We start from the raw sequence: 26,269 nt of genomic DNA on the forward strand, positions 1-26,269 counted from the left end.
GGACTTGTGGCCCCTGTGGGGAACCCACGCTGGAGCAGCTCATTCATGAAAGACTGCACCTAATGGAGAAGTGACCCACGGGACAGCAGTTTGGGAAGAACTGTTGCTTCTGGGAGGGACTCACGCCAGAGAGGTCTAGGAAGGACTGTGTCCCATGAAAGCGACCCCATGGGAAGCAGGGGAACGATTCCTCTCCCTGAGCAGTGGCAGAAACAGCAATTGACCATAACCCCCATTCCCTGTCTCTCTGCACTGCTGGGAAGGAGGAGGTAGAGTTTGGAAAGGAAGGGTGGAGGAAAGGTGTTTTTAAGATTACTTTACTTCTCACTCTTTTCCTCTCATCCTGTCAGTAAAAAAATTTAATTATATCCCCACTTTGAGTCTATTTAGTGCATGATGGTAATCAGTAAGTGATCTTTCCCAGCTCTTATCTCAATTTTTTTTTCCTCTTCTTTGTCCAGTTGCACAGGGAAATGAGAGGGCAGCTTTAGTGGATACCTGGCATCTGGCCAGGGTCAACCCACTACACATACATGGGATATAACTTATTATAACTTGTCCAAAGGCACTTTTTATGTTCATTTAGGTACCTTACTCTACCATTTTCCATGACTTGCTTGAGTAAAATATTCTGGGAACAGTGTAGTTGTACGCACTGCCAAATAAGGCTCAAAATATGATTTATATATGAGTTCTTGCTCAGAAAGTGATCTTTGCTGTGCAGTGCTTTCCCTCTTAAAAGTGAGAGTGCAATTTTGTTGGTCTTTCAGTTCTGACTCTCGTGCTCTTCTAATGATGCTCAATGAGTGCAAAACCCTCATCCTGCTCACTTAGAGAAACAAATCTAAACTTCAGAAAACATGTAAGTTACAGTCTGAGGCTCCCTCTGGGTGCAAAGGATCTATTTTTTTTTTTTTTATTAAGTACACTCTGAATGATTTCTTGAAGACCTTCAAACCATAGAAGAAAGTCTAGTATCACATACAATGCCTCTTATTTATGAACAATATCAAAATGATCTTACATCACTTGTCACTAGGCTATTATTAATGTGATAACAGAAGACAAACATATTTTGAAACTACAATGCTGCATTCTCAGGTTTTACTAGTGCATTTAAATATTTAATATTATTTGTCTACAGAAGGTGTTCTTCCAGCACCATTAAAGCACCAATGACGTGATCTTTAAAAAGTTCAATTTTAAGCTTAGTTTTAGTCAGACAATCCAATTAACATGAATGATCTTTTAATTAATAGGCCTAAAGTTAAGTAAGTCTTTTTTTGTTTGCACAGTCAGAACTTAAGACGTGATCCTACTGATTAACCTTGATTCTCCTTCCCCTTCTGTTTCTGAGGATTTGCTGGTGTTATGCCTTGGTTTTACCTGTTTATCTGTTCCTGCAAAGTTGCTAAGATGAGAATGAAAGCTTGGGAATTGCATTCCCAAGAATGCAATGAAATTGCATATACAAAGCCTGTGGCAATCCAGTGAGATCAATGGGGTTAATGCAGTTCACTATTTAAATCTTAAAACAAACTAGTACATGAAAATTGTCCACTAGAGAAATTAAATTAATCTTAAGACCATTAGTAAGGTTGAGCTTTAGTTTAAATTAAAAATTTGTACACTCACATTTCTAGAATAATGAGGAACTATGCAAGAAAGGGCATTGTGTGATTTATATTCAGACAAAAAAAAAAAAAAAGGAGGAATAATATAAAAGTTATAAAAGACTACCTTTGCTGGAATGAAGGACAGGCTCTCTGCCTAAGAAAAGAAGCTTACCAACAGTCCTGCCTCACTGGGGAGGTCCCAGATGATTGGAAGTTGGCAAATGTCATGCCAATCCACAAAAAGGGCCAGAAGGAGGACCCGGGAACTACAGACCTGTCTGCCTGACTTCAGTGCCTGGCAAGGTTATGGAGCAGATCATCCTGAGTGCAGTCACACAGCAACTACAGGATGGACAAGGGATCAGAGCCAGGTAGCACAGGTTTAGGAGGGCAGGTCCTGTCTGCCTGATCTCCTTTTATGATCAGGTAACCCACCGGGTGGATGAGGGAAAGGCTGTGGATGTGTCTATCTGGACTTCAGCAAAGCCTTTGACACTGTCTCCCAGAATATACTCCTGAAAAAGCTGGCAGCCCATGGCTTGGACAGGGCACTCTGTGCTGGGATAAGAACTGGCTGGAGGGCCAGGCCCAGAGAGTGCTGGTGAACGGGGCTGCATCCAGCTGGCAGCCGGTCACCGGTGGTGTTCCCCAGGGATCAGTGCTGGGCCCAGTCCTGTTTAACATCTTTATCGATGATTTAGAGGAGGGAATTGAGTCCACCACTAGTAAATTTGCAGATGACACCAAGGTGGGGGGAAATGTTGATCAACTGGAAGGCAGGAGGGCTCTGCAGAGGGACCTGGATAGGCTGGATAGTTGGGTTGATTCCAACAGGATGAGGTTCAACAAGGCCAAGTGCTGAGTCCTGCACTTTGGCCACAACAACCCCCTGCAGTGCTACAGGCTGGGCACAGAGTGGCTGGAGAGCAGCCAGGCAGAAAGGGACCTGGGGGTGCTGATTGACAGGAAGCTGAACATGAGCCAACAGTGTGCCCAGGTGGCCAAGAAGGCCAATGGCATCCTGGCCTGGATCAGGAGCAATGTAGCCAATAAGAGCAGCAAAGTGATTCTTCCCCTGTACTCAGCGCTGGTGAGGCCACCCCTAGAGTGCTGCGTCCAATTCTGGGCCCCTCAGTTCAGGAAGGATATTGAGGTGCTGGAGCGGGTCCAGAGAAGAGCAATGAGGCTGGTGAAGGGACTTGAGCACAAGTCCTGTGAGGAGAGACTGAGGGAGCTGGGGTTGTTTAGTCTGGAGAAGAGGAGGCTCAGGGGAGACCTCATCACCTCTCTACAACTCCCTGAAGGAGGTTGTAGCCAAGTAGGGGTCGGTCTCTTGTCCCAGACAGCTATCAGTAAGACAAGAGGACATGGTCTTAAGCTCTGCCAGGGGAGGTTTACGTTAGATATTAGGAAGAAATTTTTTACAGAGAGGGTAATCAGGCAGGGAATGGCCTGCCCAGAGAGGTGGTGGATTCTCCATCCCTGGAGGTATTTAAGAAGAGACTGAATATGGCACTTATTGCCATACTAACTGTGGTGATAATGGATCAAGGGTTGGACTTGACAATCTCAGAGGTCTTTTCCAACCCATCTGATTCTATGATTCTATGATTCTAAGCTTAGGAAGAACAGTAAAGAACAATTTGAAATAAAAGCATGGAAATATGTCTTTCTGTTCTGAAGGAAATGGATGAGAATGAACATGACTTTGTGTGGTTCAGTATTTTCACACAATTAGTTTCTGACATGTATGAATGAATGTAATGAAATGTTATGTGTTCAAAGATATTGATATATGCATTAGAACTGAAAGACTTGGAAATTTTCTTTTGTTTTGGTGTCCTTTTGCATTCCTGAGAATGAAAGTGGTGATAATATGCATGGATGTTGGAAAAAACAAGGTATCAAATAATCTGAACAACATAAGAACATACCACCATTTTCCTCATGTCAGTTTTGACTTCCACTGGCAACTGGACATAGTTATTTACCAATTACAGTGTTATTTTTGTGGGTATTTTTACCTATTTTACAAATACAATGCTATGTAATACAAAGTTTCTTAGAATTAAAAAAACATTCCACTCATCCCTTGTACCCGTTCCCCTCCCTTGAGGAATGAAAACAATATGCATATACATATGCAATGCAAGTAGGCATATAAGAGGATTTATATTTTCTGCTAGAAAAAATGCAAGATTCCTGAATGACAGAAGAGGTTAGATTGGAAGTAACCACAGTGGGTCATCTGGTCCAACCTCTCTGCTCAAGCAGGGTCGTCTTAGAGCACATTGCCTCACTGGATGTGAGGGAGACTCCACAACCTCTCTCAGCAATCTGTTCCAGTGCACAGGCACCAACACAGTAAAGTATTTCTTCCTCATGTTCAGATTATTAAGACTAAAGAAGTTTTACTTAAGTTGTTGAACTGAAATTTATTAATTGTGCTTGTAAAGAGTTTTTAATGATTGGTGGTGTTTTTTTTGTTATGGGGTCTTGTTTTGTTTCATTTCGTTTTGTTTGGTTTTCATAACTTAGAGCAATGGAAATGGGAAAGTGAGCAAAAATTAATTAATCAGGGAACATTTATTTAGAAATGCAAACAGACCAGAACAACTACTGAGATATAGGAGCTTGTAGAAATTTTTTTCACATATGTAAGTACACACACATATACATATCTTTATGGAGGGTGTTTGTGTATGTGTGTGTTCACACAGCCATCAAAAATCAGAGTATTTCCTAATGTAAAACATATTTCTTTGACCTTCTTGTAGCTATATATTCTAGTGTTTAATTAGAAAAAATGAACTTTATACCCACAGAAGTTTTAGCAGCAAAGAGCTAAATTAGTTGCTATTTTTTTTTTAAAGTAATTGCATTCTATTTTCAGGGAAATGGTAAGAAAACAACATCAGAGCAGAAAGGTTGTGTGGTTGACAGTGATTATAGTATATTTGGATGAAGTAGTGTTGCAGGAGAAATCAAAGACTTAAGGAGATCAGAGTTAAAGTGTGATGTGAAAAGGCATGTTTTTAAATACAGACTTCAAATTTAGACTCAGCATATATGGATGTCTCTTTTATTATATTTATTTCTACATCTACATAAGAGAAATCCTGATGGTGACCATTGAACTGAGTTTTTATTCACCTTTGTGTCATTTCAAATTATTAATTTTCTTCAATCTTGAATTCCTGTGTGATAGTTATACTTCAAAGATGATTTTCTTTTATTAGGGTTTTTGTGACTTCCGTGATTTTTCTTTTTATTTGAACTGAAGTGTATAGATCTGAGCAATGACTTGATCCAACTGATGCGGAATTTGATTCTATTTGTGCATCTGTGAAACAAAGGGTGGGTATAAACTGACTTGGTACCAATCAACTATAAGCCTCATTAAAGGTATTTGTAAATTAATCCAGACCCGCAGAAACTGGAACAGAATTTATAGAGGGCGAAAATGCAGTGAGAGCCCCTGGTGTGTGTTATAGGAGACATGAGATGGGAAAGTTTTTAGGTGGTACCCTCCAGGGGTTCCTCCATCATTCGAGGAAGAACAGATGTTAGGCCTCCCTCAGCAACTCCAGGGAAGACATGCCTTCCGATTGCAGAAGCAAATCAAACACACAGTTCAAAACCCATGGTTATTGTCCTGCTCAAAATGATAGTGTTTAGACATTGGTCTGCTCTGTACAGATCTCCAAATAACATTTATCATGATTTTCTGTCTTACATATTTCTTCTTTCAGATTTTTCCATTTTACTACTCTTCTTCTCCCCTCCCAAACAATCATTGCTCATAATTATGTTTCCCTTATTTGTCTTAGTTTTTCTTCAAATACACCCAAGCTCAGTATTTCTGGTGACATTATTTAGGTAGTCTCAACTTTAAAAAGGAATACTCAGATAGTTTCCTAAGCTACGTGGACCTTGCAATACTTAACTCTCCAAAAGAGCTCCCATGTGCTTCTGGAATGACCAGTGGAGTTCAGCTGCTTCTCTCATAGGTCTCTGTGAAGTTGAGCCATTCTGCATGGCTCTAACTTTTACATTGTTGTCTTTGTATCCAGCAAGTTTTTTCATATCTGGTGTTTTCTGATGATCTCCTCAGTTAGCCTAACCCCAGCCAGTGCATGCGTACCCTTTTCTACAAATTTCTCTGAAACTTAACAGTTTTGTCCAATCTACAAACCCAAGAAATATATAAATACTGTACATTATGTGTTGTTAAAATTTCTGTAACAGTGACATAATTAATAGTATGCATGATTTTAAGGAATTTCAAGTACAGCGAAATACTGTACTTAATGGCAAATATGGGAAGCAAATGTCTTCACCTGTTTCTGAAGCCTCCAATGTCTGCATTAGACCCTTTCTTTATTTTTTACCAGTCATTTGGGATGCTACCATACTGCGCAGAGGAGCTCTTGCTATTCATTTTTGAGAAATAATTTGTTAGGACAAACGGTACCTGTGGATTATATACAAGTGGGCTGTTGCAAGTTCTTTCTATTTAAACTGGATAATTGTTCATCATAGTCTCATGTATTTGTTTTGTTCCCTGATTGGGTGACCTGACCTTAATATATAGCAGGAATGACTCAAGACCTGAAATCTTTATTCTACTAGCAAGTTCCTTAGGAAGAGAAACAGCATAGAAGAAAAACCTTTGCCTTGGAATATAATAGGAGCCTTGCACTGTCTTGAACATCTGTATTATCCTTGACTAGCGACATGGACCCTATATATAAATGTAGATGGATTGGTCCCTGGTTGAGGAAAAGAAAAGACATGAGTCAAAATAATGAATCATGTCTCTGTATTTCACAGTTGTTCCTTTCACAGCAGGTAATGGCTAGCATGACTGTGTGTGCAATTATAGTTAGAGAAACAGTGGCTGGATTTTATCTGAATAATTGTGTTGTTACTGTGTTGTGCTTCTGACAGTCAGTCTCCATGCAAATCATAAGGGTATAGTTGCAAAAATTTTTCTTCAGTTGTCGGTTATAGCAGATCGTTTCCCTTATCATGTAGTTTCTGTGTTCCTGCTTATCGTAAACAAAATAGCTGTGTATGCCAACTGAGGACTGGCACTGAATCCCTTAATCTTGTTTTAATGTCATGTTTTCACTATCTGTTCACTGTAGCATTAATTGACTGTGTATATGCAGTGCTGTTTTCAGATTAGGTACTTTTTCGTTCTTGATTGCAAACTTTGCAGATCCCCCTTTGTTCAAGAAAGATCATGTTTCTTAAATCATTTGCACTCTGTTTCATAAAATGTCTTTGGTCAATGGGGTAACAAATCCATTGCTTTGTAGCATTTAATAGTTTTCTGTACCTATTTATGAATATGACTGCCTTCTAATAACTTTGTTCAATGTTTTTGCAAAAATCAAGGAGTCTTAAATCATCTCTACAGTTAACCACTCATTGGGGACATTTATTGCTAAAGACAGCATAGTAGACCATAGCTCACCTTGCACATCATCTAACCAAAGCGTCAATTCAATACACTTTTAAAAATCATGTTATGACAATAAAACTTGGATTGCATAGTGGTTCTAATATATTTCCAGCATAATAACACATGTAAGGATCTTACATGACTTGTCTGTTTGTAGTCTGGCTATGATAGCCCCTCTTCTGAGGGGAATTTCAAGGAGTTTTGTTGATAGGGTTTTGTTATTGGCCATTGGTGGTTTGCATGTAAAAATTGAATATTTTTGTATATAAACAACTAGACCCCCACCCCTTTTTTTTTTTTTTAAATTCTATTGTTGTTGATTAAACACAAACCATTCTTTGAATAGGCATTTTCTTTTTTTTTTTTGTATCATGTTGTGAGTTAGTGTACCTAGAATCCTTTTATTTGGGCTATGGTATGAATCTCGTTGGCTATAAAGGTTACTAAATTAGTCGCCTAGCTGTAACGTGGCTAATTTTCATTCTTTTTGAGTGATGCTTCAGTTTATACAATCTGTTGTACAATCCCTTAAAGTTTATGGTTGGTGATAAGCTATACACCGTACAAGAAGAGAGTACCTTGATCACCAGTCCTCATTGATTTTTATAAATTCCTTGAACTCCAGTGAAAGCTGCTATTTTAAGTTGTTGGTACAAGACAGTTTTGACAGTCTACTTAATTTTTTTTTTTTTAAAGGAATGATAAAGCAGGTTCTAGCCCAGTAATTATTCAAGAGTTTCTTTTGCCATAAGCAACATTAAAACTTTTTGAATTTTTTTGGTGACTATTTATCTTCTAAGGCCCTTCCAGCTTTTCACTTCCTCCTCATGCTACTGTTAGGTCGCATTCCACTGGGGTTTTGTCCTCTTGGGAAGCGCATTTAGATATAACACATGACTAATCTCCTTTAATTCAGGTGCTGTTGGGAAGGAATTTTGCCCAGGACTACTTCCACTGGTTCAGCACTTCTGTATTCTTCTAGTTGCAGGTACTGATTGGCTGTCCTTCTAACTTTCTTCATAATGAAATCTGATCATCAGCTCTCATGCCTCCTTGTGTAAGGAACGTGGCACCTCTTCTATAAATAATCATAGAATCACAGAGTATCCTGAGTTGGAAGGAATCCACAAGGATCATCGAAGTCTAACTCTTGGCCCTGCACAGGACCATCCCCAAGAATCCCACCATGTGCCTGAGATTGTTGTCCAAATGCTTCTTGAAGTCTGTCAGGCTTGGTGCTGTGACCACTTCCCTGGGGAGGCTGTTCCAGCACCCAGCCACCCTCTGGGTGAAGAACCTTTTTCTAATATCCAACCTAAACCTCCCCTGACACAACTTCAGGCCATTTTCTTGGGTCCTGGCCCTGGTTACCAGAGGTTAGAGATAAGTACTTGCCCCTCCTCCTTCTTTTGTGAGGAAGTTGTAGACAGCTATAAGGTCTCAAAAAGCTATTATTTACACCATGTCTATTCTGGTTTTTGACCCCGGCTTTGAACAATGCAACCTGTTTCAGCTAACAAAGTAACTTTTTAATGCTTATTAAAGTAACAGGGGGCCTGGACCCTGGACTCTGAACAGTGTATTTTATACTGGAGATAAAAGTAAAAGGAAAAGAAACTGAGCTTTTATCTAGAACTTGAATCAAACCAATGCTGGTTAATTGCTAGGGCTGCAGCTAGGATTTTAAAGGAAAGAATTGAAATTTTTATTCTATCTTGACAAAATAGAATTAAAAAAAACCTCCTAGTAAGCTCAGTTTGCTAATGCTGGATGTAAAGCCATCTCTGGCCATCTTCATTTTTCAGTCTCACAATATTATTAATATAATATAATATTTTTACAAAGGAAAAGATCTGACTAATTTGTTTTACTAGAAATAAAGAACAGTCCATACTTGTGATGTGTTGAAAGTTTAGGTACAAACTGTCTAAAACCACACCTATAATGCAAATGTGAACAAATCCACTAACTTTCAATTAGGCCTCTGAAAGCTATTGAGATACTTAAAAGCTAATTACATATTCAGCAGTTGTTAATCCAAAAATACGGCTAAGTTGTATTTTCTGTAATCTTCATAGAACAATGTTATTTTGGTTCCTGTGACTTAGAAGCTATGAAATTTTATGGTGTTGAGCTAGTAAACCAAGAAATGTTAATTAAGGGAAATACAGCAGTAAAACCTCATGAAATATATCACTGAGGGTAAAAGCAGTATTTGGAAATATCATCTTCCTGAAATGGAAGAGGGATTGGAAAGAGAAAAAGAGACAGTCATAGACTTTAAAAAATAGCATGGATTGTGAACACTTGGTAAGAAATCTTAGGTGTTATAACCTGTAGAGTTAATGGAGGCTTCTAACATAGTCTCTGTGGAACTCTGAGACAGTAGGAGAAGAGGGGTCTCATAAGGAGGGATTGTTTGATTTATGCATGTCAGTCAGGATTCTGTTGAAAAATTCATCACACTTTACTATCTTAAAATTAGTTAATACGAACTCTGCATCTAAATGCCACTGTTACCTTTAAAAAGTAAAATGAGGAGAGAAATTATTTTTTTCCTGCACAGTGACTATATTTGGGTATCTACTTACCACAATAGGACATGTAAAACCCACATCTGTCTTTATGTTATGTAATATAATAAGTTCCTTCCCAGAGGACCAGATAGCTTGCTTTCCAATGTGAAAGATTTATCTGGTGTTTTGTTTTTGCTGTTTTAGAATGCCCAAAACTATGTCATTTCCCTTTCCTTAAAAGTATTACAGAATACAGCTGCTAGTTTTTGTTTCTTCCTGGGCTTTTGGTATAATTGTTCCTTTCTTTGTTAAGTAGGAGGTAAAAGGGGAGAAGAAATGCAAAAGATGGGCATTTCTTTGCCTTTTTTGATTTTCATTTGAGCAGTGTCAGCAAGAGTGATGTACTCATCTAAGTAATTAATTTTTCATAATGCGTTTCTCTGATTGTAAATTGAATGTAAGAATATCACAGCTTTTTGCACATATTGACAGGGGAAGTTTAGGTTGAATATTAGGAAAAAAACTTTTACAGAGTAATCAGACATTGGAATGGATTGCGCAGGGAAGTGGTGGATTCTCTGTCCCTGGAGGTTTTTAAGAAGAGACTAGATGTGGCTCTTGGTGCCATGGTTTAGTAACCACTGTGGTGTTGGATCAAGTGTTGGACTTGATGATCTCAGAGGTCTTTTCCAACCCAGTTGATTCTATGATTTCATGAAGGATATAGCATTGGCAATAAATAATAAACACAGGCAACATCAAGTGTAAGATTTTCCTGACTGATTATTTATATATAATAATGACATTTTTTTGAAGCTGTTCAGATTTTGATAATCAAAGAATTTGTTCTGGTAGGGAGGAGGTTTAGAGGGCAGAGTGCAGAGGGAGAAGTCAGAAAGTATATGAGCAGTGCAATTTCTTACAAGTTCCATAACTATTTGTCACTCTGTCATGGTGGAACTGCAAAGGGTCCCCAAGGGATGTGACAAAATATGTGTTGAACTGTGCTGAATGAGCATTTGCAAAACTCAGTCATTCAAATGGATTCAAATATGGGTCAATTTGATTATGAAGACGAGGGACACTGAGATTCAAGAGAAGTCCCCAGTATGAAGGATGCATGTCCTCATGATGATGAAGCATACATATCTTGCATCACTGTGTTTGTATTGGTTTCTTGGGAATTCACTATAATCTTTCTGTCACACTACTCTGCTGTAATGATTTGCAACAATGCTGGCGAAACTTTCCCACCTCATCTTATTTAATTATTTCTTTTAATTTTAACTCAGTCTCACAGTCTCTTGAGATACACAACTCATTTTCATGGAGGTTCCCAGGAGACAGCAATAACACATGCAGTTGCATGCATCTTTAAAACAAAAATCATAAATCAAGACACTTAATCTGAAGCTGCAGACAAGTGAATCTGAAGACAAGTGAGCAGGCAGCATCTCAGTATATTAGCTTAAGGCAACAATTCAAGGGATTTCAAAAAGTTTAGGGTTTTTTGGTTTGGTTTGGTTTGGTTTTGGTTTGTGGGGTTTTTTTCTCTTGGTCACAGTTCAAGTTTCTTTGTTCATTGCTTTATTGCCTCTTCTGTGTTAACTATTTGAGGTATTTAAATCTGAACCTCCCCATGCAGGCCACTCTGATCTGACGTTTGCAAGGTAGATTTGAGGTTCTTGTGCTGGAGGGTGGAGGTAAGGGAGGGTGGGGTCAGGTTTTTAATGAATATTTGTGCGAGACCTTCAGTAGGAGAGTGCAAAGTAAAAATGAGGACCTTTGTACTGAGCATTAGTTGGCTTGGTTTTAAAGATGTTTGCCAGAGCTATAACACTTCAAAGAATCTGCACTAAAAATCCCTTCTCTTTTAATAGTTTAATTTGTCTTAGCCTGGAAATGATTGCCCAGGCTTCACATATAATTCAGGAGCAGCTGAGACCTCAACTTCTAAGCATGATTATAACAGCAAGTAGATGTCGACGTAATATTTCTTTCCTATTTTTCAGAATAAAGGATTTTAAGACTTTAATTTTGGGATCAAATATTTAGGAGTTATTCTTTCAATTGAGTTAAGTAAAATAGTAGTTTTAACAAAATATAAATTTAATGCCTCTTAGTTAATGCTAATGCTAAGAAAAATGGATAGTTTTTGAGATGAAGAACCCCTTGATATTTTGCTGCATTTTTTTCCTCTTATTTTGCCTAAGTCATATATGAGCCAAATTGTAGCATAACACATAACACAGCCATCTTGGTTGAGTGTTGTTTGGTTGGTTGGTTGATTGTTTTTGTTTGTTTTTGGTTTGGGTTTTGTTTGCTTGTTCTTGTTGTTGTTGTTTTAGGGTTTTTTTGTTTGCTTGTTTGTTTGTTTTTTCCTATGGATGATTTCTGAGAGGGGGAAGAAGCAAAGTTCTGTATAGTAAATATTGATTTGTTGTTATCTTCTGCACTCATTTATACTTTTTGTAAGGAAAGAATTTTCCATCGCAATCATCTCTGCAGTTTTTATAAAAGAAAGTTTAGCAGTAATGATTTCAAATACATTTTAGATGTACCATTCTGAGAAATCTAAATGCACTTTATATATAATTTTTAACTTATTATGCACTACTTAAAGTCTTATTAATGGCTCCCAGGAATTTCTCAAGATAGAAAAAAAGGGAAGAAAAATAATACTTGAATGGATAAAAGTACAACTATTACATTTTGTGAGGCACTGCTTAATTTTAATGTATATCTGAAGTACAAAAATGATTGATCTATATAAATAACTCATCTGTAAATGTAGAAAACTATAGAACAAAATTGCATTCCTCAAGGCAAAAACTGATTTGTAGCAAGAATCATGAAAGAATGGAGAAAGGCAAGGAAATAAGAAAGAAGAGTATATAGTAAGAAACAAATGTGAGTCCCAGAATGGCTGCATTCTGTCCCTGGTATAACTTGAACTTCATACAAAATTTAAATATATATAAAAAAATCCTATTAAATCACATTTGTGCTTAAAGCAGATAATAATTCCTCATGTGGTATGAATCTGTTCTGAGATGGAATGTGAGGATTTTAAGACAGCAGTGGTTTGGTCTTCATAGGGGTTGAGGGGAGACTACGTTGCTAGGGAAATAAGAAGCAGGGAAATACTTAATGTCTACAAATTTCTTTCCTCAGTTGAAAATGTTGTTCAGAGTTTCTTTCTGAGCTGCCACACAACCACAAGAGACTGGAGTTCTTCCTTTAGTTCAGCTAAATCCACTGTCCTGAACTGAGTATAAGCAGTAGAATGTATGTGCTTTCTGGTTATTTCTAATGTGCAGTGGTCTTGAAGTATTCTTCCATTATTCTGATGAGAAACTGTTCTTAGATAAAAGTTTTAAGTTCTGTTATTAATGTGGACTTGAAAGAAGCATAAGGTCAAAAAACTTGCTGTTAAAAATAAATAAATTTCCTTCCACTGCAATACTTTTCCACCTGATTTCTAATTTCTAGCTCGGTTCTTTAAAAATTATGAATTTATTCTATTGGGTTCCCATGAAACTTAGAAACAAAATTAGTTTCATTGTGTCTCTGTTTACATTGCTTGTAATGGCTTTATGATATCTCAACAAAATCAGTACTGGAAAATTCCAATTTTCTAGGTTTATTTGCACGTTTTCAGACTCCTGGTGGACTGACTGATCTTTGATAACTTCAGGTAACTAAGCAAATGGTTACCTTAAGGTAACAGTTTCTCTAGTTTGAAGAATTATTTTACTCCTTTCAAGGTACTTTGCTTTAAGCGATACATGAACTCTCACATACATATTTACATTTTACCATTGTAGTATAAAACATTACATTTTCCTTTTTGAGGCTGAATGAATATTGCACTGGGAATAATACTGATCGTCTAAATAACAGTACATGAACTTTCTGCCAGTATGACATAATTTTATGAGGGTCTAGTGTGATATTGGTTGAAATCTATGTCAAGCACAAGGTATAAAAAATGCACATTTTGACTGAAAGTTCCTGTCAATATGCTCTAGGATTGACTCAGAATCCTCAAATCCCATTCTGGAGGCCTTCTTTCGAAACCTGTTATAGACTAGGTATTTTTCATCAAGTTGGGTGTCTGTCCAGCATACATAACATCAAAAACCCATGTGAAATGATTTACAAATCACTATCAAATGACATTTAGAAGAGATCTCATTTTACTGCCAGACCATGTCAATGATTTGCATGTAAAGTCCAAAGGAATTGTCCTGAGTCATCCAGATTTTAATGATGTGAGTATTTTCATACCTTGGAGGAGCCATGCTAAGTCTTAGAGGTATTTTAACATAAACAATCAGGAAACACTTTTACAGGAAGAATTGAAAAGAAAATTTAATTCCAATTACAGTCTTTGACTGGCTAGTTAGTACAGCTTTGAGTGTAATCTAAGGTCAGAAACCTGAAAATTACTGGTTTTAGTGATGAGTAAGTGGTTTTCTTTTTTTTTCCTATTAGATAGAAAATGGTCGGCTGTGGAATTCTATTGTGAAGACCTCAGAAGAAATATCAGTTTTTCCAGTCAGCTTTTCATAATGTAAATATAATCTGAGCTTTCCCAAATGGGTAGCTAAACAATGAACAAGAAGAAAACTCCAGTTTGGACTGCATTTCTGAACCAGGCTTCACCTTCTGTCTCGGGAACTTATTAAAGGGTTGCAGCTGAAAAAGACAAGAGAAAGAAAACCTTGAACAGGAAGCCTATCCTACAATGAGAATTACAAGTACATCTTGTATCTGCCCAGTCCTAGTTTGTCTCTGTTTTGTGCAGAGGTGTTATGGAGCTGCTCACCATGGCTCCATCAAGGTGACTAGAAATCAAACCAAACACATAGAAGGTGAAACAGAAGTGCATCATCGTCCCAAGCGTGGATGGGTGTGGAATCAGTTCTTTGTTTTAGAAGAACACATGGGACCAGATCCTCAGTACGTAGGAAAGGTAAGGTCGTCTTCTTTTTGGTTTTGGTTTGTTTTTTCCCATCCCTTGAAATGTGGTATTGGTAGAGAAAAACTCTAGATGGCACCTCTTTTTCTAAAGAAGGACACCTCTTGGATTGGTACATACGTTCACAGTGAACTTGCCAGCTGTCTGTGTATACTGTGTTAATTATAAAGAAAAAAAATGACAAAAGTATATAAGGTGAAAATAATAAAATATGATAAAATAGCTTTTATTCTGAGCTCAGCTAAACACAATGTGAGTGCCACTAATCCTGTTACATCAAGTTCCAGATCCCCCAATGCACGGAGTCATTGTTAAAAGCTTTTCCAGACTATTTTAGAATTATATTCAGTTCTGCTCAAAGGAATATTAAAAATGCAGTCTAGGCTGTTCATTCCACTATGACTCTAGGGTGGAAAAGGTCATCTCTGAAAGGAAATTTTCTGTCACTTTCTTCATAAAGAGGCACAACGTGTGTGTTACTGGTTAGTGTTCCTCAGAAGTCTTTGAGAACAAGCCCTGCATTTATGTTTTGATATATAGAGTGAGCTTCAGACATGACGATCAGGCTGATGCAGTTGAATTGAAGCCTGACCAATTGAAGTCTGGTTGTGCAATGTTGTCTGTATAGCTTGGGTTTTAAATTTGCATTAAAATAACACAAAACTCTCTATATAGCTTTAATGCATGGTGTATGACAAGAAGGAGTTTTTTCTCCCCCTGAATTCTGTCTTGGTAGCATTGTGATAGAATTTTTTTTAATTACATAATCTAGATGAGTCTTAATTTCCTTAATGAAATGGAGAAGGAGATTTAATATGAGGGGTAAAGAAAGATGGACATGGAAAAGAAACTATTTCTTTTTAGTTTACCTTGAAATTGGGAGTCCTGAAAATTACATTGTAGAGTACGAAAAAATATCCAAGGAAACCGGTAGCTTCTGAAATCACAGATGGCTGTTAGTGAGGGCTTTCAAATTTGAACAATATCATCTGAACTAAAAATAGCAAGTGGAACAACTGTGTTTAAGCTACTGTTAACACGAAGACCCCTCAAAAAAATTTATTCTGTTATACTAGCCTTAGTAAAATACAAGTATTTCAACATACCAAAATTTGTTGAGATATGTGTAGGAAATGTAAATTGAAAAAGGACCTTTCTAAATGGTGGTTTGCATTGAAAGAGAAGCTTTTAAAACTGATAAGGGAATGAGGAGTTATCCTTCCAGACCCACCTTAGACTGATTAATATTTTCATAAATGATTTTGTAATAGAAGAAATATTTTGCAAATATCTTGCTGATGTAAAGCTATGCAGGAAAATGAACACATTGTCTGGAGAGAGCTAGATATCTTGAATATAATTTGGATATAAAAATACAGAGTAAAACTCAGGACTACAAGGTTATAAGGCTCTTACAAAACTATATAATGAATTTCTGTTATACACTAGTGGTTTGTTGTAAGTGACAGAGGAAGAGAAAGGTCTGGTTACCAGATCAAACATTGCCTCTAATGTCATACCTGAAAGAAGGTAAGTATGATACTAAGCTGCAAAAACTGATATAATAAAGAAATAGGGATAAAGTAGTATTGGAGACATTGTGGGAAATAATGTTAATCTATTTACTGTACTGGTTACTTTTGGTCAATGAAAATGGCTTTATATATGAAGCTATACAGAGAAAATTGAATACTATGGTTAAAATGGTAGTGGAGAATGTGTTTGTTTAATTATCCCTGCAAATAATAGAGAGGGCACATTATAATACACCTCAGAAGAAACCACAATGAAAAGAGAAAAGCTATTTAAGTTGATTGAAATTTTACTTGAAAAAAAAAATAAGGTTTTGGTGGCCATGAGTTAATACAGAATGGAAACAAGAATAATTCAGGTTCTGAGAGAGTCTATTAATAGGAAGAATTAAAAAAAAAAAAATCAAAGTAAAGTGTGCTTGTCTTTATAAAAGCATTTATAGGCATGATTTCATGCCAGAACAGAAGTCTGGATTCAGTGAGCTAAAACATAGTCCCTTTCAATTTTATGTTCTTATGATAGCATTATGTATTTCATTTCATCCTCTGACCACTCTATTAATGCTACATTTACAGAGATCAATCAATAGTTTCTTTCAGTCCTTTGTGGTCAAAATGTGACTACATGCCTTGTTTGAGGACATTTCTTCTTCTGTACTGAGCGATTTTTCTCCCCTTCTCAAAGAATTCTCTCTGATGCTTACAATTTTCTTCTCTGAGTACTTTCCAGCACTAGTTAGCTTATCTTTGTGAAACCTTTGTGGAACTTAAAAACAACTGTACTCTACTTTCCATTTGTTGTCATGATTCTGATGACCTGATTTACAGCAAAGATCAATTATATTAGCTTAGGCGTATATTTATATTTAAAAAAAAAAAAAAAGAAAAAAGGTGAGTCTGTCATAATATTAGTAATTAGCAAAATTTCTGTAGTGGTCATTATGCATTAACTCCTTTTCATTTTGAAAAATAAGTGTTTTACTAATGTTACAGTTAATTGTACACATCCCATCAAGGTCTCATTCTATGTACCTTTAATTTGACAAGTGATTTTCATGCAAAGTCCCTCCATTTATAAAGGAAGGTAGTGCCCTTTAATTCCAGCTTCTGTTCGATGGCAGCATGCTATCAATTCTGTCAATTACTAATTCTGTAGACTACTCTGCTTCACTGGTGAGAGTTTTGCCGTTTGAGATCTGTCCTTTCACATTTTTCACACCCAATTTGGGAGTAACATCACAGAAAGCAGAGTCATTATGTACAATGCCGTTATAATGATCACAGTCATTGTCATGGAAATGCACACTGAGGACAAGAATAGGGTAGGCCTGCAAGGAAAATGGTAAGGTTTCTTATTCTTACCATGAAATGACTGTCAAGAGGATGGATTAATTCACTGCCATCATCTATTACACAGCAAGTGTTAGAACAACAAATCATCATTATATTTTAATATCAAGCATATAACCATTCCTCAGACATTATTTTTTTTCCCTAAGAAAATGGAGATCGGAAAAATTAATGTAAAATTAATCCCTATTACCTTACTGAGAAAGTTTTTATATATGGCAAAACACAGGTCCTGGAAAAATAAGGTTATTGTAGAAACAAGAAATTATCCCTTTAAAAATGTTAAGTATTTTCTGTGGTTCTGGGCTTATTGAAACAGTTCTCTGCAGCTGCACCTAGGGTAAGGTTTCAGTGTTTCAGGGTATGTATCCCAAAAGAAAAAAACTCCAAAAAATGGGTTTGAATTTAAAAAGGTATCTTGAAAGAATTTAACACCACAGTGTCTTCTTTTTCCAAAACTATGAATTATTTGGGGAGGGTTTCTTTAAACTCCGCAATAATCAGTATCTAGCAATGTTAGTTCACGCAGACTATTCATCTACAAGTGCAAGTATGTGTGTTTCTATGTGTGTGGGTGTGTGCAATACCGAATCTGTGGAAATTTGAATGAGCAAGATTAAATATCCTTGTGAAAATAAGTAACTTGAATGCACAGAACTGAACTTTGAGCTACATGAGACCTCTTGTCTTTTCCATATCTCTGATGTAAATTTTTCTAATGAAAAAATAGTTGTAAATGCAGAAAGAGACAGGGTTAATTAATGCAGCATGGCCTGGTGAGGAATCAGGTACTACTGCACCAGCTCAGAGGAATAAAGATTCCCCTGAAGAAATCTAGAAAAACTTGGGCTGTGGGACTGCAAGCTTTAAAATTTCTCAGTTGTCATGGGTGATATAGTTTACCTTTCTCTTGAAATTTCTGCATGCTTCTAGGTTAAATAACTCATGTCTCAGGGTATGATAAAACTAACAAAGAATTTCAGGAAAGAAGTAAAACACTGCATGTTTCAGACCATAACATTCTTCATTTGGAACCTTCACACCTCTCTCTGCAGAAGGTCTGCTCCTTGAAAGGATATTTCTTAAAGGTCAGCTGCACTGGAAGCAAGTCATAACTACTTGTTTGCTGTGCTTTTTACTTTGGAGAGAGAAGTCAATAAGCAGTGATAAAAGGAAGATCAGTGTGGATTTGAGGCTGAGTGAGTCATGCTATTAAGAGGGAATAGCAGAAAAATATAATGCACAAGACTGACAATTTCTCTGTGGACTCTTTGGATCTCTGAAATTCAAAATGTATACCTCTTAATCTACTTTCAGATGTCTTCTGAAGGGTAAAGAAGAATGATTGTTCAAGTATTCAGATCTGTGTTGGTTTTCAACTGCATTTTTCTTCCAAAATTTTGGAAGTGACACCTTTTTTAGTTCTTACATTTTTATCTGTAATTCAAAAACAGTTTCAGATTTGTACTGATGCAGGAGATAAGGAGGTATGGAACAGTTGGAGATGGGTGTAAATTCAGGAATGGGAATAGGAAAGTAACAGCTTTTAATATGTCTTGAAATGATTTGATGAAAGTTAGATTAGGAAAGTAATTCCAGTTTTTATACTCGATTTACAAGGTAGTAATTCTACTAATTTATGATTTTATTCTTGAAAACATAAATACAGCATAACAGACTTGCCATTCAAATTATTTTTTGAAGTAATATGTGACATGTCATTACAATGTTAGTTCTAATACAGGACAGTGAATCTAATCTTCCCCAATGATATTAAGAGAATTTAACATCTCTGATTTAATGACAGTAAGGGGAAATGATGTATATTTTAGAATAAGTGCCAAGGAAGAAACAAAATGGAGTTTTAGAATTAAAGTGTTTTTATTCAATGATAGAGGTTTACATAAAGCACATCAGATGTTTCAGCATTTTAAACATAAGCAAACAGTTCCATTTTTTTCTGATAAAAAATTTTAAAAAAGAGTTTTATAATAGAGAAAATTAAAAGGCAAATGTAGATAATATAGTCTAAAGATTTTGCACATGATTTGTTTGCCATTTTCATGCCTCTGTAAGAAGATAGTCAAGTGGTATAAGCAGCAAAAGCAACACCTCAAATAACACTTTCTACCTTTTAGGTTGCTAGTTTCACAAATAATGTATTTATATTGGTGTGGTACAACTTAGCTTTTCTGTAATTGCATCTTTAACTTATACTGTATTCTGTATACATGAGCTTTTAACCTCCGACAATCTTTATATCAAAACTATGTAAAATGTCCAAATACTTACTTTCTGTTTAAAAAACAAAACAAAACAAAACAAAACAAAACAAAACAAAAAAAACAGATAAAAAAAAAAAAAAAAAAAAAAAAAAAAAAAAAAAAAAAAAAAAAAAAAAAAAAAAAAAAAAAAAAAAAAAAAAAAAAAAAAGGCACAGAGGGGGTGCACCAATTACAACCATAAAATTTGGCAAGGAGGAAATAAAGATAATTCTGCACCTTTTTATATTCATCTTGAACTTGGTAATTCTGTTTTTTAAAGACATTTACCAGCTAATTGTAAATCAATAGGTAGTGAAGATGAAGATATACTGATAAACTGGAGTGTGAATTAGTGTGTCAGTTACTTCTGAGGTGTCTCCTAGACCTTATTTTGAGAGAGGTGCTCATTTATGTTCATTCTCTGTGTAACTTTCAACACCCACATGCCTTATTGTCCTAATGATTTTGCTGCATTATTTTACTATTAAATATAATAGTGGGGGAAAAGCAATTCCACTTAGCATTTAAAGATATGTGTGAAAAACAGGGTGAATATTTAGGTGACAAATGACATTAATTATACTAAGCTGCTGAGAAGAAAAAAATGGGAAAGACCAACCATAAAGAAATGCAACAGAGAGATCTTCCAAGATTGACTTAAATTCACTACCAATAAAGGTAGAATGCGGCACATGAGCAGCAGCAGAGTTGAGCAGTTTTCACCGTGTTGACCATTACCACTCATTAAAAAGGCTGTAAACTCGTATGAGCTCGAAGATAAACCTCCGTCAGCTAAATTCTTAGAAACAATCCAATGAACAAAATACTAGAAGTCATTATGAAGGGGGAAACAAACAAACCCAAAACCAAAACCGATTAGTAATTCTGTAAAACCACAGTGCATCTGTGTCTCAAAAGCAAAGCATTATCCCCTTGCCTAATCTTGCAAAAGAAACATTGCAGAGAGGGGTTACAAAGCTGTTTCTGTAATTGCTTTTAGTTGTGGCCACTTTCTTACTTGTAGAGCTGTTAACTTTTACCTTGAACTATACTGCCTTTCATCTATTATGAGTTATTTTCTGTTTGGTGAATCAACTGCAGAAAATGGTAGTTCTTGTTACAGTGACACTTCTGCATCCCTCAACTATAGTGACTTCTCTAACTTCACTGTGGATGTTGATAGTTATTACAGTGGTTAATAGCAATAGAAAGAATGCATATCACCTCATTAGGCAGCATATAAAAATGTACTTGACTGGAAATTGGACAGTTATAGTAATGTTTCTGGTTGTTTCACAAAAGAGATACACTGTTGAAATGTTTTTCTCTGTCAGCCCTTTGTAGCAAACCCTAATTAAAAGAATCCCTAGGTGGAAACATGATACAAGTAACAAACCACATAGGCATCCTAAGGAGAATGTAGAAGTTTCCCTTCTCACCAAGTAGTTACTGAGCAATAAGTTAACTTAAAGTTTCTTGAAAATTGATAGAACCATTTCTGATGACTATAATCATTATGCTTCCCACCGCTCCCTCCAATAAAAATAATAAAAGAAAATATACTGAGAATTTAAAACTATTTGATATTCAGGAACTGTCTTCATTGATCTAATCCCCTAAATACATTTGAAGGTACAATATTGGTTTATTAAACTGGTTACATCTAAATGACAATACTCTTACTCTAAGAAAAATTGTATGAAATGTTTCAGTCTCTTGAATACTAAGTGCAGAAAAGGAATCTTCTCTGTGTGGGAGAGTGTTCCAGTTTGTCAGCCCTTCCATTTTACCTTGAATAGTCTTCATTTGAAATACTCCTCATTTCTCATAGTATTCCCCTCTTTTGAAGTGTTTGCAGTCAAAATTTACTGTTTTCTAAAACCTGCATCCCTCCTCCACCAGCAATACTATTAAGGAAGTGGAGGCAAACTTTTTAAAATCTGTTCAGATTCTGCAGAATTTCTTTCTCCTCAGTCTTCATTATTCAGCTGGGTTCCTTTCATTTACCTTACTCTAACCTCATGCAGATCCTTTGGAGGCTAAAAGAAGATTCAATCTTCACATTACCTTAGCTCCATGTGGCAGTTTATGAAAGATCATATTAATCTGTGAACAGAGAGGTATATGTATGTGTGTGCTAGAAGCTAAATAAAAGCTATGCAGTCGACCTTTCTTCAATCCCTTCTCATTCTGAAACATACTAAATATGAAGATAATGTACGTTTCAAAACTATGTATTACATTAATATGTTACAGCTGCATGAACTGCTAATGGGGAGTAAGATGGGAAAAATGTGAATGATTTTGGTTTGTATTGCCTCCAGTCTTGGGTCCATAGATTTCGGAGAGATATTATTTAGTTCACCTTCACAGCATGTTTCTGGATGTTAGTTTTAGGAATAATTCATTGTATAACAAGAAACCCATTCTCCCCATCCTAACATTTATTAATTTTTAAAAAATTATTAAAAAAAAATGTGTATGCATGGAGCAGTAGTTGGGTTTCCTGCATTTTGTCGCCTCAACAGGCAAGTGTTTTTTACATCAGACAGATGTGGACTTGTTACCAGTATCTACTCAAATATGTCTGAAGGCATAAACCAAGAACACAAAACAAGGGAAGTAACAAACCGGTTTACTCTTAAATGTTCATCAATCCACTGAAGCCTATAATTAAGAGATAGTCACACAGTGTGAAAGAGTGTTCTGCACCTTCCCTTTCCTTGTTTTCTTCTTCTATGTGCAGATATTTTGCAGAGAGAAATCTGTATCTCTATTGTCTTGTTTTAACAGAATACAAGCACTGAAGTATTGAAGATCTGCAGCTTACTAGATAGTAGGTGTATCATCTCCTGTGGCAATTAATAACGTCTAATGTAAAATTAACATATTAAAGAGGCTTTTTGTAGTTTCTGAAAAACTCTAGCAAACCATGTTAATGTGGCGATAATCTGAATTTCACAGACTGACTTCTCAGTCAATATAAATAGAAAATCATTGGATTTGTTCTCTAAATTGTACTTGATGGTTTTGCCACATCTATAGAGAATTAAGGAGAATTGTATACAATGGAATTGTGTGTTGAAGTCTGTGTCCTAGTTGCTGTTTATTTCATGCACCCTCTGAAGAGTTTCTGACAGAAACCAGTTATGAGTTTAGTCTGTGAAGCTCTCCCAGAGGGGAGAATATGAATACTATTGCTTCACATAGTAAGATGCTTTAGAGAAACATGTGGTCATAAGGTGACGTGTAGAACTTGGTTTCTTTTTTGTTAGTTATTGAATAATATCATGTGTGGAGAAAGAGTGCATAGGAAACACAGAACAGAGTTTACAGGAACAAGAGAAAGTGAAAGTGCTGAAAGAATTTACCCAAGTGGCCACTATGCAGTGTCTGTACAGATTAATCTCAGATCAGGCAGATTCCAGGCTTAAAATTACAAAGAACTTGTTTGGTCACGCTTTGGGGTATTTATCAGTTTTTGTACTTACCACTTTTTTGAAAGGCTTCTGATTTGGGTCAGTGTTTTCAGTTCTGTCCCTCTTTGAAGAATGTAGATCTTACTATGCTTTACAATAGTTATATGAAACATGTCTGAGTTTTGAAACAAATTACAATGCTCATCTATGAGAATAAAATGGATGGCTTGTCTTTGATTGGAGAAAAATTTTTACAATTGCCATGAAGTTCCCATATGTTCAGATCACTAAGATTTGCCCAGATTTATATTTTTTCTAGTTGCTTTTCGAGTTAAAACAAAAGAGTTGCAAATCTGAAATATTAGAGTTCTGAAAAATGAAACTAAACTATGAAAACTTTGGGCTTCATCAAAATCAGTATTTCTACCTTCTGGGAACTTTGCAGAACCCTAACTTAGTTCAGAAAATTTTCTGAGCATTGCAGCAATGGTTTATCATTTGTATTAACATTCAGCTGACAATCAGAAGCTAAATTTGGAATTGACTTTTGGAAGGTCTTTTTTTATGTGGAGGTAGCAGGATCTGGGTGAGATAATGGATAAAAGAATCTGTTATTCATCTGCTGGGAGTTTCGAAGAGTGTAAAGGGACAATTCTCACAATTCTACAGGGCTGGGATGCCCAGCAAAGGACATAATAAGAAGCTATGTGGCTGGATTAATTGTGCATATGAGACAAACAACAAATTCGTCTTGATTAATTAATTAACTATCATGTTTGTTAATTAGGTGAGTTTCAAGTGCCTTTAATAGTGAACTTAGTTTCCTGACAAGGAGGGAAATTGAGCACTAAAGACATTTGTTTCTACATACTTATGAACCTCCACATCACAGGGGAGAAACAAGCCCTAGTTCATCTCTGCATTTAACTGTATGACTGGAAAATACAATGTGCATCATAGCAGAAGAGTTTTTCTTCTCTTGCTTAAACTGTTAGAAATTAGAAATGTGCAACAAGAAGATCAGTGTTGTATTCTGTATAAATTGCACTGTTCCTTTTTGTTTCCTGTTTTGTCAAAGATGTCAAGAATATGTTTATGGGTCAGATTCTGACATGATATTTTTTACATTGGATATGAATATTATCTTCTGTAGAGCTAATTTATTTTATGCATTTGTGTCTTTAAATTTGGGCTGCTTACTATTTTTTCCCGTTTTGTTTTCACAAATGCTCATCATGTTAAAAGAAGTTAAACTGCCTATTAACTTTTTTTTCTTTTCTTTTCCTCCGCCTTGAGAAATTAAAAGTTTTCCAAGGGCAGGATGGCAGTGGAGGGAGACAGCATCTGGAATCAGGAGGAGGAACAGCAGAGAGCACTGATAAAGGGTACTGCTAAGTCCCTGAGCAGACTCTTAGGTCTCAGGACAGCAAGAATAACATCACATGGATCAGTAGTGAGTCATTACACAAAACAGGTAGAAAAAACAAGGAACAATTATGTGCAAGAGAACTTGATGAGATGGAGTTGACAGCCAGAGCTGGAAGCATGAGGACTATGAAAGGAGGGTAAGGCTATAAATCAGTTTTGGCTTCACCATTTATTTGCTGCTAAATTACTTCTGCAATTATGAACCATAATGAATGATCCTAATTTAAATTACACTGTCACCTCTCTGAGATTTCAGATAACCACAACAGTAGAAAGGATTGTTACTTAAATAAAGTCAGTTACAGTTTCAGTAGTATCTATTAGTTGAGTAGTCCTACTGACTGACATTATCTTTCACAGTTTTAACTTTACCCTTTTATAAAAGATTTTAAAAGTATAAAATACTGTTTATAGGCTATCCATCAGTGTACAGGTGTCCAAGAGCATTAGCATTGTTCCTTTTTGTCGTGCTTCATAGTTGCAAAAGGGAAAGAAGCTTTTGTCATGATTTGCTTAAAAATGAGAAAAGATGAAATTCCTCTTAATGGGAGAGTCACCAAACATTTGGGAAGTCTCAACACTCTGTAGAGATGATGTGCAAGAGATAAAATGCTACATATAACAAATAAGTGTGTAACCACATGAGCTCAAAATATGTTATTTTCTTTAAAAGTTCCTCCATAATTAGACCTCACCTCAGTAGAAACTCCTTTTGTTTTTCTCAGAAGTGATGAAGTTATTCTGATGACCTTATACTGTGGATAAAACATGTGCATAGTACAGCAGAATATTGCCCTGTTATATGTATATATATATATATATGATTAAGAAATATGAATAACACATGATAAATGCTTTAAACACTAACATTAGTGCTATGATCACATATTGGTTTTTTTATGTAAGCCCCTTACTCATATGGAATTAACCCTAAACATAAATAGGTATATTATGAAAGATAAGAAAATTGATAAATATGTTATTTTTTAAGCCTTGTACCTCTTAAGGAATTCGAACTAGAACAACCTTTCTTACAAGATGCTTGGGGGTTTTTGCAGATTTTTTTTTTTTGGTTCAAGAAGAATATGTTGCTGTGGTATTTCAGCATTAGCATCTGAAGATAAATTAAGTGTTGCTGATATACAATGAAATAATGATTCCCTGAAAAAAAATATAAATCCAAAAAATCCAACCCTTTATAAATGCTACCTTTAAAAGTTGGAGTCTAATTTATTCATAGAATTGAACTAGTTTACCTGTCCTTAATCAAGGCAAGATCACAGATCAGAAGGAGGTGATTTATACATGAAATAGCTAAAATGTTTTTAAAAGGCCACAAAAGTTTAGGTTAAGAAGAAACATCAAGAGATCAGTCATTCCATAATGGTAGCTGGCTATGGGACCGGTTATGACTAAACCTTTTCTAACAGAGTTTTGTCTACTCTGTCTTGTTTAATCAGTATTCTTTTGCATCATCTCATTCATTCATTCATTTTTTCATTAATTTTCTCTAATTTTTTAATGTATTTGGTTTTTTTAGGGGGGGAGGTGGGGTGGGGGGTTGTAGTTTTGTGGAGGGGGTGTTTTTGTATGTTTGGTTTTGTCTTAAGTAATTGTCAGTATGGCAGAGGTACTTGTATACTAACTACTCAAACTCCATGAACAGTGTGGAGATGTTTGAGTGGACTAA

General features: G+C 35.9%; 1 protein-coding gene across 1 annotated transcript in view; it reads left to right on the plus strand.

The window, feature by feature from the left end:
- The window catches only part of LOC114065404 (cadherin-18), a 183,474-nt gene that overhangs the window by 63,618 nt on the left and 93,587 nt on the right, over positions 1 to 26,269 (plus strand). Inside the window, exon 3 of the mRNA XM_027899300.1 lies at positions 14,100 to 14,580. Within this exon, the coding sequence (XP_027755101.1) occupies positions 14,353 to 14,580 (228 nt within the window). The 5' untranslated portion in view covers positions 14,100 to 14,352. The remainder of the gene's footprint in view (positions 1 to 14,099; positions 14,581 to 26,269) is intronic.

Source organism: Empidonax traillii, unplaced genomic scaffold (assembly GCF_003031625.1).
Source record: "Empidonax traillii isolate 1590-97213 ecotype Southwest subspecies unplaced genomic scaffold, ASM303162v1 scaffold656:size372004, whole genome shotgun sequence".
Classification (NCBI taxonomy): Eukaryota; Metazoa; Chordata; class Aves; order Passeriformes; family Tyrannidae; genus Empidonax; species Empidonax traillii.